General features: G+C 51.8%; 1 protein-coding gene across 1 annotated transcript in view; it reads left to right on the top strand.

Annotated features, from left to right (window-relative positions):
* LOC103191016 (unconventional myosin-VIIa-like) overlaps nucleotides 1–19,303 on the top strand; it is a 45,820-nt gene that overhangs the window by 7,817 nt on the left and 18,700 nt on the right. The window contains exons 3-10 of the mRNA XM_042334439.1: nucleotides 6,731–6,844; nucleotides 7,554–7,706; nucleotides 12,445–12,462; nucleotides 14,312–14,496; nucleotides 15,037–15,158; nucleotides 16,071–16,213; nucleotides 16,822–16,935; nucleotides 18,593–18,746. Coding sequence (XP_042190373.1) covers nucleotides 6,731–6,844; nucleotides 7,554–7,706; nucleotides 12,445–12,462; nucleotides 14,312–14,496; nucleotides 15,037–15,158; nucleotides 16,071–16,213; nucleotides 16,822–16,935; nucleotides 18,593–18,746 — 1,003 coding nt within the window. The remainder of the gene's footprint in view (nucleotides 1–6,730; nucleotides 6,845–7,553; nucleotides 7,707–12,444; nucleotides 12,463–14,311; nucleotides 14,497–15,036; nucleotides 15,159–16,070; nucleotides 16,214–16,821; nucleotides 16,936–18,592; nucleotides 18,747–19,303) is intronic.

The following is a 19,303-nucleotide window of genomic DNA, read 5'->3' as shown; positions in this document are numbered from 1 at the left end:
TCAATCCAAACTGTCTGTGGGACAGACGCTGTTGTGCGCAATTGTCTGCCGCGTTTCACCCACAAATATACAGTCAGTTCACTTTACAGTCTATCCTGTGAAGCACTTTAAGACGTCTCAGTTATGTGACCCAGTGTGACCCCCGACCCCTTTTGGGCCGGTGGCTGAGGACCTGAAAGTCCACCTGGTCCTCACCTGTGAAACACTTTTTTCAAACTTGATTTTATTTGTGAATCAGTTCAGAACAACAACATTTACACCTCATCCCTCACGAGGGTTAATGTCCCCGAGCCTCCGACTGACCATAACTCAGACCCTGGTTGAAGGGAAACGTCTTGAGACGGGGTCTTGAAGGAGGGGAGGGAGTCATAGTGGGGGGTCGGGGGTCGGGGGGATTTCCAGTTGGATGTGACAATTATTTTTTATTCAATCACATTGTTCTGTGGGATGAAAGTGGGAGTTTCCTGGGAACTGAGCAGCGACAGCACAATGGGAATGTGGGAGGGAGCCCCGACATACTGAGGTCAATGAGTGTGAGTGAGTGAGTGCGTGAGTGTGAGTCTCTCTCTCTCTCTCTCTCTCTCTCGCACACACAGCTCAAGGTTAAACATTCCAGTCTCTCAGTCTTGGTCTCCTTCCCACTCACACAATGACCCCCACTCTCTCTTCTCCCCCCACTCCCTCCTTCTCTTCTTTCCTCCTCAGTTTTAATGAACAAATAGAAAATGAGGGAAGAGACAGTAATGAAACACTAATTGCGTGTGTGTGTGTGTGTGGGGGGGGGTGTGTGGGGGGTGGGGGGGGTGCGAGGTGGGGGCTGTCAGTAGAATGTGTGGCAGTAACAGTGAATTCACAGTGACAGCAGCCGTGACAATACCAGTCGCGAGACTGGCCTTTCACCAGCAAAACGCTCAGATAAAACTCCATCATGTGGCACAGGTCCCTCGCGCTCTCCCTCGCGCTCTCCCTCGCGCTCTCCCTCGCGCTCTCCCTCGCGCTCTCCCTCGCGCTCTCCCTCGCGCTCTCCTCGCGCTCTCCCTCGCGCTCTCCCTCGCGCTCTCCCTCTCTCCCTCCCTCTCTCCCTCGCCTTCCCCTCTGAGTCCCATCCCCCAAGTTATTTTGTGATGCGTGAAAGGTCAGGTCCAGGACTGATTGCGTTTGGGAAGAGTTGAACAAGAGTCAATTAGGACAATTACCATATAGATTGGATGAGGTGTGGGGGAGGGGGCGCTGGAGCTGATCTGATTAATATAATGATCCTGGTATTTGACACAGCGCCTTATCACATCATCGCGCCGTCTCAAAGCGCTTCACATTTATTATGCTATTATATATTTATTATATTAATTTGTATTCACACTGTAAAGTGTAGTGACTGTATATTTTGTGGGTGAAACGCGGCAGCCAATTGCGGGGTCCCCACAAACAGTCGTGGATTGAGTGACCAATTTTTATTTGAAGGGATTATTATCCCCGGAAAGTGATCCACCAATCGAGTAACAACCTACTCACTGCTGGTAGACAGAGGGGTGTGGAGTGAGGTTCCTCCCGCCCGGGAATCCAGGCGGACGCGGTAACCATTCCGCTACTCCCCAGATTCCTGCAGAGTTGCGCACGCGCTCTCTCTCTCTCTCTCTCTCTCTCGCACACCATCTCCGCGTTGAAATATTTAAGGAGGGTAAGGACACACTGTGGGGACGGTGGAGAGCAGGTGGAGGTATAAATGATTCACACAGCCCTTTGTTGAGAGCAAAGTAACGGATCCATTCGAATTTATTTAAGAAGTGCCTTCTCTCCTCCTCTCCCCCCCACTCCCCACCCGGTATGGTGATAGGTTGTGCAGTGAACAATATCCACCCTCTCTCTATCTCTCTCTCTCTGGGGTGGGGTGGATTCTGGTTCCTCAGTTAGTCAGTCAGGGGGTTTGAGCTCGGAGATTGGGGAAGTGTTGGGAAGTTGCAGAGTCTCCTCCTACTGACTGGACAATGGGGAGATGACCGCGAGAATGAGGTCTTGTGGTCAGCTCCTTCCTCTCTGACCAAACCACCCTGCAGAGGAGGAGGAGGAGGAGGTGTTTTATTGACCTGACGAGACATCTACCACTGTCCTGGACCTGACTGACACTCACCACGTGGCCTGTGGGACCTTCTGGATTGTGACCAGGAATTTTGGAGGAATTAGGTTTTTTTTATTTGGAAGAGGGGAAGGGGAAAGGGAGGGGGAGGGGAGGAGAGAGCCACCTCGAAGTGGGGGTGGGGGGGGGGGAAGAGCAATGCACCGTCACCATCACCGTGGAGTGGAGGAAGACGTAGACCAGAAGGATGAGGGGAAGTGGGCTCTGCTGCGTAATGTCAGCCAAGTGGTCAGACAGCACACCCTGCTCCCGGTAAGCCCTTCCCCCGCTCCGTCACCCCTCCAAACCGATCCCCTCCCCCCCCACACCCCACAACCTGCTCCCTCCACCGCCCGCACCCACTCCCCTCTCCCCTGCTCCCCTCCCCCACACTAAACTCCAGCCCCCCATCACCCCAGCCCTCGCCAGGTTCCATTGGCCCCCTATTGCTGTACCCTCTGCTCCACCATTGGTGGCTGTGCTAACTGTGGCTAACCCTAACCCCTAACCCTAACCCCTAACCCCTAACACTCTGGAGCACTCTCCCCCTATCCCTCCCCCATCTTCAGTTTGTGCCTGAAGACCTTCCTCGTTGACCGTGTGTACGGTCACCTCCGCTCCCCCTCCTCCCCCCCTCCCCCCCACTGTCAAACGCTCTGGGACGTTACCCTGTTTAAGCACCAGTCCCCCCCCACTCAGGCCCCCCCCCCACCCCCCAGCTCGCAGTGTCTCTCTGTGTGTCTCTGTCTGTGTGTTTGTCTGTGTGTGAGTGTGTATCTCTCTCTGTGTCTCTCTGTGTGTCTCTGTATCTGTGTGTTTGTATCTGTGTATATGTATCTGTGTGTGTGTGTCTCTCTCCGTGTCTCTGTGTGTGTGTGTGTGTGTGTGTGTGTCTCTCTCCGTGTCTCTGTGCGTGTGTGTGTGTCTCCCTCTCTGACTATGTATGTGTCACTCGTCTCTCTCTCTGTGTCTATGTGTGCGTCTCTGTCTCTCTGTGTGTGTGTCTCTGTGCGTGTGTGTGTCTCTCTGTGTGTCTGTGTATAGTCTCTCTGTGTGTCTGCGTTTCTCTCTGTACCTGTGTTCTCTCTCTGTGTGTCTGTATGTGTGTGTCTGTGTGTGTCTGTATGTGTGTGTCTGTGTGTGTCTGTATGTGTGTGTCTGTGTGTGTCTGTATGTGTGTATCTCTGTGTGTGTGTCTGTATGTGTGTGTCTGTGTGTGTCTGTATGTGTGTCTCTGTGTGTGTGTCTCTGTGTGTGTGTCTCTGTGCGTGTGTGTGTCTCTGTGCGTGTGTGTGTGTCTCTGTGCGTGTGTGTGTCTCTGTGCGTGTGTGTGTGTCTCTCTGTGTGTCTGTGTATAGTCTCTGTGTGTCTGCGTTTCTCTCTGTACCTGTGTTCTCTCTCTCTGTGTGTCTGTATGTGTGTGTCTGTATGTGTGTGTCTGTATGTGTGTGTCTGTGTGTATCTCTGTGTGTGTCTGTATGTGTGTGTCTCTGTGTGTGTCTCTGTGTGTGTCTGTATGTGTGTGTCTCTGTGTGTGTCTGTGTGTGTGTCTCTGTTGGTGTGTGTCTCTGTGTTTGTCTGTATGTGTGTGTCTCTGTGTGTGTGTGTGTGTGTGTCTCTCTGTGTGTGTCTCTGTGTGTGTCTGTATGTGTGTGTCTGTGTGTGTCTGTATGTGTGTGTCTCTGTGTGTGTCTCTGTGTGTGTCTGTATGTGTGTGTCTCTGTGTGTGTATGCGTGTGTCTCTGTTGGTGTGTGTCTCTGTGTGTGTCTGTGTGTGTGTGTCTCTGTGTGTGTCTGTGTGTGTGTCTCTGTGTGTGTCTGTATGTGTGTGTCTCTGTGTGTGTGTGTCTCTGTGTGTGTCTGTATGTGTGTGTCTCTGTGTGTGTGTGTCTCTGTGTGTGTCTGTGTGTGTGTGTCTCTGTGTGTGTCTGTGTGTGTCTCTGTGTGTGTCTGTATGTGTGTGTCTCTGTGTGTGTGTGTCTCTGTGTGTGTCTGTATGTGTGTGTCTCTCTGTGTGTGTCTCTGTGTGTGTGTGTATGTGTGTGTCTCTGTGTGTGGGTGTGTTGTCACTGCTGTGTGTTGAGGGAGACTCGGCTATCGGTGTTGTTCTGGGACTCTCTCTCCTCTGTGTGACGGACACTATAAATGCTGTTGTTGTTGTGGGGTCGGATGTGGTCCTTGTCTCGTGCGGTGACTGTACTACACAGAGCTCAACAGGCGCCAACATGATAAATAATTTACCCCGAGGCTGCGGCCTACAGTGTTTTGTTACCATTTAGCAGCATTGCACATCACTTTCACACGGGGTCTTCCACACGGCTGATCGGGGGGTGGGGGGGGGGGGGGGGCGCTGGGACGAGAGGATAGAAGTGAGGTCACTAACATCACAGTGAAAAGATAATAATAACAATCCTCGCATTTGATATAGCGCCTTATCACGGCTTCTCGATGCCTCAGAATGCTTCAAAGTTCTTTTGGAAACAGACATTTGGAAGTAAAGAGGTTTTTTTATTGCAGCCGTGTCTGACACACACGGAAACCCGTCACCGTGACCGGCCGCGTGTCCAACACACACGGAAACCCGTCACCGTGACCGGCCGGGTGTCTGACACACACGGAAACCCGTCACCGTGACCGGCCGCGTGTCTGACACACACGGAAACCCGTCACAGTGACCGGCCGCGTGTCCAACACACACGGAAACCCGTCACCGTGACCGGCCGCGTGACCAGTCGGGTGTCTGACACACACGGAAACCCGTCACCGTGACCGGCCGCGTGTCTAACACACACGGAAACCCCCTCCTTACCTAATTCCGGAGAGTATTAGGCACAGGTTGGCGAGAGCCAAGGCTTGGGGGGGGCCCAGAGTGTGTGTTGGGGTAACTGCTGGAGTCTAACCGGCTAAACCGCATAGTTTGCCATTGATATCACTAACTGCCAAGCTTTCCCGCTGCTTGTCCAGCGAGGACCTCCCTCCCTGTTTGGGTTTGGCTGTGGGGTTACCAGGAGCTGAGGGGGAGGATTTCCTGCCCCCAGTGATGGGGGAAGCAAGGCAGAGGGACGTGGGGAGAGAGTTCCAGAGAGTTTGGGTTAAGGTGATTGTGGAGTAGGACAGAGCTGGCAAAGGAGAAGGAGTGACGGGATCAGAGTCACAGGGGTCGAGATGGGCCGCAGGAGAGTGAGTTTCGAGTAACAACAACAACAAATGATATTTACACACCGTCAGGAGGACATCCCAAGATGCTGGACAGTCAGGGATATGGACCTGAGCTGGGGGTGGGGAACAGGAGAGGGTGGAGGGCAGGGAGGGTGGGAGGGTGACTGAAGGAGTAGTCGAAGAGGGTGATCTTGAGACTTACCTTGAGGGAGGCAGGTGAGGGGTCGTGGTGGAGGGACTGCGAGTTCCAAAGCAGGTGTGGACTTTCTCTTTGACCGTGCCTTCAGCTCCCCTCTCGACTCTCTTCCTCCTCCTCGCTCCCTCCCTTCCCTCCCCTCACCCTGACCATTTCCCCCCTCCTCTCTCCCTCCCTTCCCTCCCCTCACCCTGACCATTTCCCCCCTGCTCGGGTCATGACCCAACTGTGCAGCGCCTTGGGACGTCCTCCTGACGTGAAAGGCGCTCTATAAATGGAATCTTGTTGTTGTTGTTGTTGTTGTTCCTGTTTAGTAAAGCTCTCCAGCCCGGGTCAGTGGTGGAGCTCTCAACTCTGAGTCAGAAGGTTATGGGTTCAAACCCCACCTCACACGGGGACAGTCCAGGCTGCAGCACAGTGCTGGGGGTCATGGTGGGATGGGGGGAGCGCTGTATTTTCAGAGATATTTAAACTTTGGTCCCGTCTGTGCCCTGTGTCGCTATTTGGAAAGAGAAGGGAGTTTCTCTCTCTCTCTCTCTCCCCCCCGGTGTCCTGGCCAACAATCCCCCAGAGAAAAAAAATGGGGTCACTCACTCCACGACTGTTTGTGCAATTGGCTGCTGCGTTTCACCCACAAAACACACAACAACAACTTGCACTTATACAGCCCCTCCACACGGGGCGGCGACTCAGAGACTTAACAATGTGGAGCCCAAGGCCGAGCCCTGGGGAGGGGGCGGTGACTTTACCGTGTGTCCTGTGAAGCGCTTTGAGACGTCTTGACCATGTGATCAGATGTTGGGTCAAATACAAGGATTATTATTAGTATTTAACAGTGAATCCATCATCGATGTTTGAAACGTTTTAACACTGTAGATGTTGATTGTCAAATACGAGTGTTGTTTTATTTAGTGTCTGTTTCTCTTCCCCCCCACCCCGGCCATCCCCCCTCCACCCCGGCCATCCCCCCCCCCCCCACCCCCCCCCCGACCATCCCCACCCCCCACCGGCCACCCCCCCACCCGGCCACCCCCCCCCACCCCGGCCATCCCCCCCCACCCCGGCCATCCCCCCCCCACCCCGGCCATCCCCACCCCCCACCGGCCACCCCCCCACCCGGCCACCCCCCCCACCCCGGCCATCCCCCCCCACCCCGGCCATCCCCCCTCCACCCCGGCCATCCCCCCCCCAACCCCGACCATCCCCACCCCCCACCGGCCACCCCCCACCCGGCCACTCCCCCCCCGGCCACCCTCCCCCAGGGAGATTATGTCTGGTTGGATCTCAAGACCGGCCGGGAGTTTGATGTTCCCATCGGAGCTGTGGTCAAACTGTGTGACTCCGGGCAAATCCAGGTGCTGGACGATGAGGGGAATGTGAGTATTCTGGTCACTGTCTCTCTCTCTTTTAATCCCCCCCTCCCCCTCAGCCCTCCCTTCCCCCTCCCCCTCCCTCCTTAATAATAATAATAATCCTGGCACTTGACACGGAGCCTCATCACATCTTCGAGACGTCCCAAAGTGCTTCACAGGGTACACTATAAAGTGAATTGACTGTATACTTGTGGGCAAAACACGGCAGCAAATTGCACACAACAGCGTCACATGGACAGTCGTGGGTTGAAGTGACCAAATATTATTTTTAAAAAAATATTTTTGGAAGGGTTTTTTTTCCCCGGATCAGCGATCTGCCAATCAACTAACAACCGGGTTCCTACTCACTGCTGTTAACAGAGGTGTGTGGAGGAAGGAAACTTTCCTCAGGTTTCGCCCTGACCGGGAATCAAACCCGAGTCCTCTCGCTTGCGATGCGAGTGCTCTAACCCCTGACCCCCCGGCTCCACACCAACCCCCCGGCTCCACACCGACCCCCCGGCTCCACACCGCCCCCCCCCCGGCTCCACACCGACCCCCCCCCCCGGCTCCACACCGACCCCCCCCGGCTCCACACGACCCCCGGCTCCACACCGACCCCCCCCCCCAGCTCCACACCGACCCCCCCCCCCCGGCTCCACACCGACCCCCCCGGCTCCACACCGACCCCCAGTAATCCGGATAAAGCTCTTTGTGTATGCCTCTGCCCCAGGAACACTGGATCTCCCCCCAGAATGCCTGTAACATTAAGCCAATGCATCCGACCTCCATACACGGAGTGGAGGACATGATCCGACTCGGAGACCTCAACGAAGCTGGGATATTGCGCAATCTCCTCATCCGGTACCGGGACCACCTTATCTATGTGAGTACAAACCGTGTGTGTGGGCGGGGGCGACTGGGGGCGACTGGGTGGGGTGTTGGGGTGAGTGCTGCTTCCTAATGACTGTTGTAGGAAGAACACAACAACAACTTGCATTTGCACAGCGCTCCTCAGGCAGGGCAGCGTCCCAGAGCGCTTGACAGTGCGGTGGGGGGTGGGGGGGGCTACGGTACCGAGCTGAGGGGAGGGGTGCGGTGACCATAGGCACGGACAAAGAGGAAGGTCTTCAGGCGTGACCTGAAGATGGAGAAGGAAGGGGCGAGGCAGAGGGATAGAGGGAGAGGATCCCAGAGTTTTGGGGAGTAGTGACTAAAGGCACAGCTACTGATGGTGGAACGGAAAGGGGAATTGTATCCTCTTTTTGATTGGAGGAACACAGATTTTGTTCAGATGTGGAGACAGATTGTGCCCAATTGGCTGCCGTGTTTCGCCCACAAAATATGGAAGGGAGTTTCTCTCTTTCTCTCTCTCTCTCTCTCTCTCTCTCTCTCTCCTGGTGTCCTGGCCAACAATCTCCTAAATAAGATTGATCACTCAATATATCACTGTTTGTGGGATGTCGCTGTGGCTTCCGGGTTTCACCCAAAATACACACAGTTACTACACTTTACGGTATACTGGAGTCCTGTAGCTCAGTGGTTAGAGCCCTCGCCTCGCAATCAAGAGGACGAGGGTTTGATTCCCAGGCAGAGAAAGCTCCGGCAAGTTTCCTCACTCCACGCGCCTCCTCGCACTTACCAGCAGTAAATTGTTAGTCCATTGACTGCCACTTTTCCTTCACAAAATATAATAAATTTGTCACTTCAATCTACAGCTGTTTGTGGGACAGACGCTGCTGTGCACAATTGGCTGCCGTGTTTCACCCACAAAATACACAGTTACCACACTTTATATTCGGTGAAGCGCTTTGAGACGTCTTGAAGGCGTGTTAAGGCGCTGTATCAAATGTCAGGATTATTATTACTACTATTAAATATTATTAGTGGGTTAAGCTTGGAGGTAATATAAAATATTATATAAAATCCGCCTCCCCCAGGCTATTATAGGGGAAAATGCTGCCACCTTGTGGGATTATCCGGGCTCAGTCACTGCCTTCAATACACCTTGGATTTGATACAGTACCTTATCATGTCTTCAAGACGTCTCAAAACGCTTCACAGAATATTCCGTTTGTGGGACAGACGCTGCTGCGCTGCTGCGTTTCACCCACAAATATACAGTCAATTCACTTTACAGTAAATCCTGTGAAGCGCTTTGAGATGTCTCAACGATGTGATAAGGCACTATAACAAATGATAGGATTAATATTCTTTAATGGAGCTGAACATGTCTCATCGACTGAAGACGGCCCGACTATTGCTGTTTCTTTGAGGCCTGGGAAGACGTAGCTCGATATTCCACAGGTTAGGTCTCCTCACTGATTCCCTGGGATCTTCCCGAACCTGCCAACGCTCTGACATTAAAAACCTCACAACTATTTCTAATCCCCAAATCCAGTGACAAAGATTTTGCTTTGACTGAAACCCGTCACCATGATTGAAAGTCTCTGACTATCCGTTTTTGGGGGGAGGGGGAGGAGGGGGAAGTTAAGCAGATTCTTCTTGAAGCTGAACTGGCCCCAAGGTGACATATTTGCCAATGAAGTGTGGGAATCGCTCCCCCCCTCTGTGCCGGTCTCTAGTCCCGGTTCCTGAGCCAGGAGGGCACTCACTGCTGATGGCAGCACAGCCCGGCCCGGCTCATCAGCAGGACCTGGAAGGGCCGACCAGTCACTGGGGGCAGCGAATCCTCCCCCTCAGCTCCTGGTAACCCCACAGCCAAAGCCCTAACGGGGAGGGGGGTCCTCGCTGGACAAGCAGCGGGAAAGCTTGGCCAGACAGCGATAGCAATGGCCAAGCTGTGTGGGTTTAGCCGGTTAGACTCCAGCAGTTACCCCAACACACACTCTGGGCCCCCCCAAGCCTTGGCTCTCACCAACCTGCGCCTAATACTTTACGGAGTTAGTTAAACAGGATGTGTCCCTCCACAGACACAGAGAGAGAGAACATCCCATTACTGCAATCTCTCTCTCTGGGATTTCCAGGTGTAGGTGGGAGGTGTAGAATTCTCAGTTAGATTTGGAGACTCTTAAGCAACGGTGATGCCCCTAAAACTCTCCAGAATTAGGAAGTTTCCATGTGTAGGTGGAAGTACAGATGTGGGATTTTGGTTTGGATTCTCTTAAGCTCAGTGAACATATATATATATGAGGAGGTTAGTTAAACAAGGCCACTCGCCCCCAGGAAATGGAATCTTCCTCCTCAGACCTGGCTGTCCTCTATCTTGTTGTGTGTGTCTGGACGTCAGCTGGTTTTTAATTAAACTAGAGGAATGCATTCTGCAGCTTTGTCCTGTATTTTTTCTCTGGAAAGTGAATTGTCTGATGATATTTTGCGGGCGAAACGTGGCAGCCAATTGAGCACAGCAGCATCCCCACAAACAGTCGTGTAGCGACTGACCAATTTTATTGGGGGATTGGGGCCAGGACACTGGGAGAGAGAGGGAAACTCCCTTCTGTTTTTGAGTAGAGCCGTGGGATCTTTAACGTCTACCCGACAGACACAGACAGGACCTCGGTTTATAAGCCCGGCCCAATCAGGGAGAAACTGATACTAAAATTAATAACCTGGTTGAAGGATGTACTTCATACATGTTATGTGGACATTAATAAATAATAGATTAAGTAACCCAATCCCAGGCGGCGGTGTAGGTTTACAAGGATATTACCGGTGATGAGTGCACACAGCTATCAGGAACGATTGGACAGGTCGAAGAATTTCTCTCTGGAGAAATGATGATGAGTTACATTTACACAGCGCCCTTCACACAGGCCAGTGTCTCGGAGCATTTAACAAGCGGAGCCTGACATCGAGCCGCGGGCGGGGGGGGAGGTGACCCTGAGCACGGTGGAAGAGGAAGGTCTTCAAGCGTAATCTAACAACAACAACAAGATTTCATTTATAGAGTACCTTTCACGTCAGGAGGACGTCCCAAGGTGCTGGACAGTTGGGTTGGGACCCGAGGAGGGGGGAAATGGTCAGGGTGAGGGGAGGGAAGGGAGGGAGCGAGGAGGGGGGAAATGGTCAGGGTGAGGGGAGGGAAGGGAGGGAGCGAGGAGGGGGTAGAGAGTCGAGAGGGGAGCTGAAGGCTGAAGGTCAAAGAGAAAGGTCTTGAGACCGGCCTTGAAGGAGGAAAGGGAGGAAGCGGCGAAGGCACTGGGGATGGAGTTCCAGAGCCTCGGGGCTGAAGGCCCGACCACCGATGGTCGGGCGGTTGGGGCGGGGGACGTGGAGCAGACCGGAGCCAGAGGAACGGAGGGTATGGGCAGGTAAGTAGGGGGATAGTAGGTCGGAGAGGTAGGAGGGAGCAAGGCCATGAATGGCCTTGTAGGTGAGGATGAGGATCTTGAATTCCCCTCTAAAAGAGGGGAAGGAAGGGGCAAGGCAGAGGGATTGAGGGAGAGAATTCCAAAGATTCTGTGCGTTGCGGCTGAAAGTGGATGGTGATGCTGATGGCGGAGCGGAGGGAACGAGGGACAAGCATGAGGCCAAGGCCGGCTGAGTGGAGGCAGCGGATAGTGGAGTGGGGGGTAAGCAGGTCAGAGCGATAGGGAGGTGCCAGGGCAGGAGACAATTGTGAGGGCACCTGACAGAGTTTTAACGTTATGAAAGAATTCATTAAGGTGGACATTAATAGGCTGTTTCCACTTGTTGGTAAGTCTGAAACTGGAGGGTATAAATCTAAACGAATCCTTGCATTTTATATAGCGCCTTATCCCATCGGGAGGACGTCTCAAAGGACTTCATGGTACCCAGTGAAATGGAGTGACTGTGTATTTGTAGGTAAATGTGCAGTCCTGTAGCTCAGTTGTGAGAGCCCTCGCCTCGCCAGCGAGAGGACCCGGGTTTGATTCCCGGGCAGAGAGAAACCTCAGGAAAGTTTCCTTACTCCACACCCCTCTGTTTACAGCAGTGAGTACGTACCCGGTTATGGATCACTTTCTGGAGGTAATAATCTCTTAAATTTTTTAAAAGAAGAAAAGAATAAATTGGTCACTCGACCCATGACTGTTTGTGAGACGCTTCTGTGCGCAATTGGCTGCCGTGTTTCACCCACAAAACGTGGTCACTACAATATACTCTGTGAAGCGCTTTGTGATGTTTCAAAGATGTGATCATTATCACAATAATAAACATATATCAAATGTAAGGATTATTATTGTTGCTGTTATTATAATAAATGTGACAGCCCAATTGTGCACAGCAGTGTCCCCCCCACACAGCCTTGAAGTGAGTAAACAATTTTCTCTGGGGATTGTTGTCCAGGATAGCGGGAGAGAGAGGGGGAGCAAGAGAGAGAAACTCCCTTCTCTTTCCCAGTAGCCCCGCGGGATCTTTAACATCCACCTGAACAGGTACAGACGGGGAGTGAGAGTTAACATCTCATCCAAAGGATGGCACCAGCGACAATACAGTGCTCGCCCCCCCACAACCCACCCGGCGCTGTGTATTTTATGGGCAAAACACTTGCCCCTAAGGTTTCGCCTGAGAATGGAACCCGGTTCCACTCGGTTGCAAAGTGAGCGCACTCACCACTACACTACGGGATCTCCACTTGCCTGCCCTCTGCCACCCGGCCCCTGCCTTGTTGACGCTGTGCATTCCCCCTACTCTTTCTACAGACAAACTGTGGAGGAAGGGTAAGTATGGTGCACCAGCCTCAATGTATCAGCCATTGTCTCCACGGTTTCCCGTGGCATTGACGCTCACACCCACTGGGGGACACGTGCATCTTACATGGCAACGTCAACCAGTCCCTGCATTGCATTGCATCCATCTTGTGACGGCGTCATCACCATTGCTAACATAACACTTCCTGCATGACATTCTGACTGGTGACTTGTGATTTTCTCTTTCATCACATGGTATCAACGTGTGTTAACCATCAAACCATCTGCCCCTCATTAGCCCTGTAACCCGCATCTTGTTTGCTTTGTGTGTTTTGACATAGTCAACTGACACCCCTTACAGCCTTCCCCCCCTCCTCCCCGTCAAGTCTATCTCAACAACAACAACAAAATTACATTTGTAAAGCGCCTTTCACTTCGGGAGGACTTTCCGAGGCGCTGAACAGTCAGGGATCAGGACCCAAGTGTGTGATGGCGGGGGGGGAATGTGCACAGGATTGAGTCGTGCCTTGAAGGAGGCAACAGAAGGGACGAGGTGAAGGGATTGTGGGATGGACTTCCAAAGGGTGGGGGCAGAGAGGCTGAAGGCCCGACCACCGATGGTGGGATGGGCAGGGGACGTGGAGCAGGCCGGAGCCTGGTGAGCGGAGAGCAAGTCTACATTAGGGTTAGCAGGTCACAGAGGTAGGGAAGAGCAAGGCCTCGGGCTTTGAAGGAAACCGTTTGTGGTGGTCTCTGGAGCCACGACTTTCCATCTTGTTGCACTTCATGGAATCATAGAATATTACAGCACAGAAGTAGGCCATTCGGCCCATCTTTCCAGTGCTGGCTCTTTGAAAGAGCTGCCAACTAGTCCACTCCCCCCGATCTTACCCCAACTAGTCCCACTCCCCCCGCTCTTACCCCAACTAGTCCCTCTCCCCTTGCTCTTACCCCAACTAATCCCACTCCCCTACTCTTTCCCCAACTATTCCCACTCCCCCTACTCTTTCCCCAACTAGTCCCACTCCCCCTACTCTCTCCCCAACTAGTCCCACTCCCCCTACTCTCTCCCCAACTAGTCCCACTCCCCCTACTCTTTCCCCAACTAGTCCCACTCCCCCTACTCTTTCCCCAACTAGTCCCACTCCCCCTACTCTTTTCCCAACTAGTCCCACTCACCTACTCTTTCCCCAACTAGTCCCACTCCCCCTACTCTTTCCCCAACTATTCCCACTCCCCCTACTCTTACCCCATAACCTTGCAACTTTTTCCTTTTCAAGTACATTTTGAAAGCTACCACTACCCTCTCAGGCTGTGCGTTCCAGACCGCAAAAATAAATAAATTCTCCTTGTCTCCCTCTGGTTCCTTTGCCAATTACCTTTAATATGGTTACCGAGCCAGTGGAAACAGTTTCCCCCTAACTACTTGATCAAATCCCCTTAATCTTCTGTGCTCTAAAGAGTACAATCTCAGCCTCTCTCGTCTCTACACAAAACTCAAATCCCTCATCCCTGATACCATTCTGGTAAATCTCTTTTGCATCCTCTCCAAAGCCTTGACATCCTTTAGTGGTGCCCAGAATTGGACAGAATACTCCAGCTGACCAGTGACTCATTAAGGTTTAGCAGAACTTCCCTAGTGTTTATCCAGTTCCCTTTCGAAAGTTATTATTGAATCTGTTTCCACAAACTGTTCAGGTCGGGCATTCCAACCATAACAAGTCTCTGCGTCAAAAATATTCTCTTTGTATCCCATCTGATCCTTTTGCCAATGATCTTCAATCCAGGACCTCCCATTGAACTGTAAAATCCTGGAGTGGAATCTGTGTGGTATGGACTCATCACCTGTATATCTCCTCTTTCCACCCACTCCCTTTAGACGTACACTGGCTCCATTCTGGTTGCGGTGAATCCATACCAGCTCTTGCCCATCTACACGGCGGAGCAGATCCGCTATTACACCAACAGGAAGATTGGGGAAATGCCCCCACACATCTTCGCCATCGCCGACAACTGTTACTCCAACATGCAACGCAATAGCAAGGACCAGTGCTGTATCATAAGGTTTGTCTGTCGTCCTCAGGATGGGTTGGGGAGGGTTGGGGAGAGAGGCCCTCCACGGCGCCTGACCTCTTCCTACCTCTGAGACCGACTAACCCCATACCAACCTGTCCGCTCCCTCCCCTCAGTGAGCTCTGGGCTGCTCCATGTTCCCCGCCCGGCCCACCCCACCATTGGCGTCAGGCTTTCAGCTTCTCGCCACCTCTGAAACTACATCCCACAGTCCCTCCGGCTTCTCCCTCGCCTCCTACAAGACTCGTCTCAAGACCCTCCTCTTTGTCCGCACCTTCGGCCACTCTTCTAACCCCACCCTCCCTGCCCTCCAGCCTCCCTGCTCCCTGATCCCAACTCCCAGTTCGGGTCCAAATCCCTGACTGTCCAGCGCTTTGGGATAGTGGGGGTAACTGGTTGCCCAGTCGGAGTTGTCTGGTTGCATTGTGGAGGTGTTTGGCTGCATTGTGGAGGTGGTTGGCTGCCTAGTGAAGGTGGCTAGTTGCCCAGTAGAGGTGGCTGGTGACATGGCTGTGATGCTCTCTGTTGCAGTGGGGAGTCTGGGGCTGGGAAGACTGAGAGCACGAAGCTGATTCTCCAGTTCCTGGCAGCCATCAGTGGCCAACACTCGTGGATTGAGCAGCAGGTGCTGGAAGCCAACCCCATTCTGGAAGGTGAGAGCTGAGCTCAGCTGCTGGTGGTACATGGCATCCACACACCACAACTACTGGGCCCGGCTTGGGTTTACATAGGGTCCTGTAGTGTAGTGGTTAGAGCACTTGCCTCGCAAGCGAGAGGACCGGGTTCGATTCCCAGGCTGGGCTGTGTTAGTCAATTGGCGGATCGGTATCTAGGGTTAATCATCCCTTCAAAAAAAAAAGTAATCACTCAATCCACGACAGTTTGTGGGACTCTGCTTTCGCTCACAAAATATACAGTCACTCCACTTTACAGTATAGGAACATAGGACCAGGAGGAGGCCATTCAGCCCTTCGAGCCTGTCCCGCCATTTAATTAGATTGTGGCTGATCTGTACTTCAACCAATCCTTTCAATTCCAATCTCCCGCTTTCTCCCCATATCCCGAATCCCGTGACCTCCCAACAATCTATCGACCTCACTCTTGAAGGTGTGGATGGCTCCACGGCTCCAGCATCCACGGGCGTTTGGGGGAGAGAGTTCCAGATTTCTACCCCCTTTGAGTGAAAAAATGTTCCTGATTTCCCTCCTAAATGTCCTGGTTCTAATTTTAAGACTAGACCCGCTTGTTTTGGAAAAGTATATCCTGTGAAACGCTTTGAGATGCCTCAACCACATGATCAGGTGCTGAATCAACTGCAAGATTTGTTAATGGAGAATGAGGTTGGTTTGACTTTGAGGAAATAGTTTCCATGTAATTTGATTTAATGTTTTTTTCTTTTGCCCCCTCTTCCTTTCCTTCTCTCTCTCTCTCCCTTCCTCTCTCTCTCCTCTCCCTTTCTTCCCCTTTATCTCTCTCTTTCTTTCGCTCTCTCCTCTCTTTTTTCTCCTTTCCCTTTCTCTCCCCTCCCCCCCCCCCCCCCCCCCCCCCCCTCCCCTTACCCCCAGCATTTGGAAACGCTAAGACAATTCGCAATGATAACTCCAGTCGCTTCGGCAAATACATTGACATCCACTTCAACAAGCGAGGAGCCATCGAGGGGGCAAAGATCGAGCAGTATCTGCTGGAGAAATCCCGTGTCTGCCGGCAGGTAGGGAGAGAGAGAGAGATGGCAGCAACAACAATTTGTAGCGCCCATCATAGTGTCCAAGGCCAGTCCCAGACAGCGACCGCGGGCTTCAGCGAGTGATCGGGAGGAATTTTGGGGCCCGGGTGAAGACAGGATTGAATTCAGCTTTTTGTTTCTGTGCAGTCTGTAGCTCAGGGGTTAGACACTCCCCTCGCAAGCGAGAGACCTGGGTTTGATTCCTGGGCAGAGAGAAACCTTAGGCAAGTTTCCTTACTCCACACACCAGCAGTAAGTAGGAACCCGGTTGTTAGTCAATTGTTGGATCGCTTTTCCAGGGATAATAATCATTTGTTCTTGAAAAAAAATGGTTCGCTTAATCCATAATAGTTTGTGCGACACTGCTGTGCGCAATTGGCTGCTGTATTTGCCCACAAAATATTCTTTACAGTTTATTCTGTGAAGCGTTTTGAGACATCTTGGAGATGTGATAAGGCGCTATATCAAATGCAAGGTTGGATATTATTATTATTACTATTATTATCATTCTGCGAAGCACTTTGAGATAACCTCCCGATGTGAAAAGTGCTTTATCAAATGCAATTATTATCATTATTACCTTTCGCTGCCAGGCTGAATCTGAGAGGAACTATCACATATTTTACTGTATGCTGAAGGGAATGACCTCCGAACAGAAGCGGAGGCTTGGCTTGGGGAAGGCCACGGATTACAACTATCTGACCATGGTGAGGCTACATCTACAAACACACAGTCACTACACGTGTTGGCAATTCCCCACAAAGTGCTGTGAGAGGGTTTAACATTATACACAGCTTATCCTGATACAAACAGCAAAGCGTTGGTGGGTTTCAGCCAACCCTCTGTGTGGTCTTAGTCATTAGGTTTTTAGGACCAAAGGCCTTATGTGTAGCATGGTCCCAGCTGGATAAACAACAACTTGCATTTATAAAGGACTTTGAGACGTCTCGAAGGCGTGATAACGCGCTATATCAAATGCAAGGATTATTATTATTATTGTCCTCTCCACCATCGGTTGGTGGGTTTTCAGCCATTCTGCCCTTCGCTCTCTGGAACTCCATCCCGGATTCCCTCCAACTCCGTCCCTCCCTCAACTCGTTCAAGGCCCATCTCGAGATGAACCTCTTTGACCGCGCTTCTAGTCATCTTTCACCTCCTTCCTCCCCTTGATGCGACGTGTGGCTCACGGTGTAAACGACACACATGGAAACCCATCACCGTGACCAGTCGGGTGTCTGACACACACTCAAACCCATCACCATCATTAAGAGTCTCCAAACCCAACTGAGAATTCCCTACATCCCACCTACACATGGAAATCCCAGAGAGAGATTGTTGAAATGGAATGCACTCTCTCTCTCTCTCTCCTCTCTCTCTCTCTCGGGGACGCCCCCTGCTTACCTAATTCCGGAGAGTATTAGGCGCAGGTTGGCGAGAGCCAAGGCTTGGGGGGGGGGGGGCCCAGAGTGTGCGTTGGGGTAACTGCTGGAGTCTAACCGGCTAAACCCACACAGCTTGGCCATTGCTATCGCTGTCTGGCCAAGCTTTCCCGCTGCTTGTCCAGCGAGGACCACCCTCCCCGTTAGGGCTTTGGCTGTGGGGTTACCAGGAGCTGAGTGGCTCAGGGCTACTGAGACCTTCACAGAGGACTGGCTCGGTTTCAATATTCCATTGCCAAGCATGTCACCTTGGGACTGAGAGACCCACTTACCCCTGTTCCCCAAGGAACATAGTCACTAATTGGTTGGTTGACATCTGATAAGTGTGGGTTTGAACCATCGTTAGGGTGGACGGTGAATGTAAATTTAATATATATTTAATATCCAGCTGATCTGGTGAGGCAAAAAGTGTTTGTTTCAAGAACAAATTAGATTGATTTCTTTGGGAAATAATATCAAGGGAGACAGTGTATATTTGGGGACACGACATGTCCTGTAGCTCAGTGGTTAGAGCACTCGTTTGCAAGTGAGAGACCTGAGTTCAATCCCAGGCGAAACCTTGGGCAAGTTTCCTTACTCCACACAGAGCCTAATAATAATCCCTCCAAAACCAAAAACATTAATAAATTGGTCATTTTCAATCCACGACTGTTTGTGGGACATTGCTGTGCGCAATTGGCTGCCGCGTTCGCCCACAAATATACAGTCAATTCACTTTACAGTGTGTTCTGTGAAGCGCTTTCGGACGTCCTCCCGACGTGAAAAGCGCTATATCAAATGCAAGGATTATTATTATTATTATTATGTCAAGCGACTGCCAGGATGGTGGAAGGCAAACTAGATGGACCTTGGTCTTCTTTGGCCAGCAAATTCTGCTGTTGTTAAACTGTTGTGACTATAGTTGATCTCTGTCCCTGTCCCTCAGGGGAGCTGTACCACGTGTGACGGACGAGACGATAATAAAGAATATGCCAACATCCGCTCAGCCATGAAGGTCCTGATGTTTACTGACACCGAGAACTGGGAGATCTGCAAACTCATGGCCTCCATTCTACACATGGGCAACTTGACGTATGAACGTGAGTGACCAGTTTCCTGATCCAGACCTCCTCTGGTAAAGGGACCCGAGCGGGAGACCAGGAGACAGATTTTTACAAAGCGAGTTGTTACGATCTTCTCATTGGTGTAATAGCGGCTCTGCTCCTCCGTGTAGATGGGCAACAGCTGGTACAGATTCACCATACCCAGAATGGAGCCAATGTATGTCTAAAGTCTATCGAGTCCTGTAGCTCAATGGTTAGATCCCTCGCAAGCGAGAGGACCCGGGTTTGATTCCCGGGCAGGTCAGGGCGAAATCTTAGGCAAGTTTCCTTACTCCACACACCTCTGTTTACCAGCAGAGAGGGGAACCTGGTTGTTAGTTGATTTGCGGATTGCAATTCCGGGGATAATATTCCCTCCAAAAATAAATAATAATAATAATGTGGTCACTCAATCCACGGCTGTTTGTAGGACGCTGCTGTGTGCAATTGGCTGCCGCGTTTCGCCCACAAAATACACAGTCACTACTCCTTATAGTGGACCCTATGAAACGCTTTGAGACATCTCGAAGACATGATAAGGCTCTGTATCAAAT

Source organism: Callorhinchus milii, unplaced genomic scaffold (genome assembly GCF_018977255.1).
Source record: "Callorhinchus milii isolate IMCB2004 unplaced genomic scaffold, IMCB_Cmil_1.0 Scaffold4, whole genome shotgun sequence".
Classification (NCBI taxonomy): domain Eukaryota; kingdom Metazoa; phylum Chordata; class Chondrichthyes; order Chimaeriformes; family Callorhinchidae; genus Callorhinchus; species Callorhinchus milii.
This window is presented reverse-complemented; position numbering and strand designations above follow the sequence as displayed.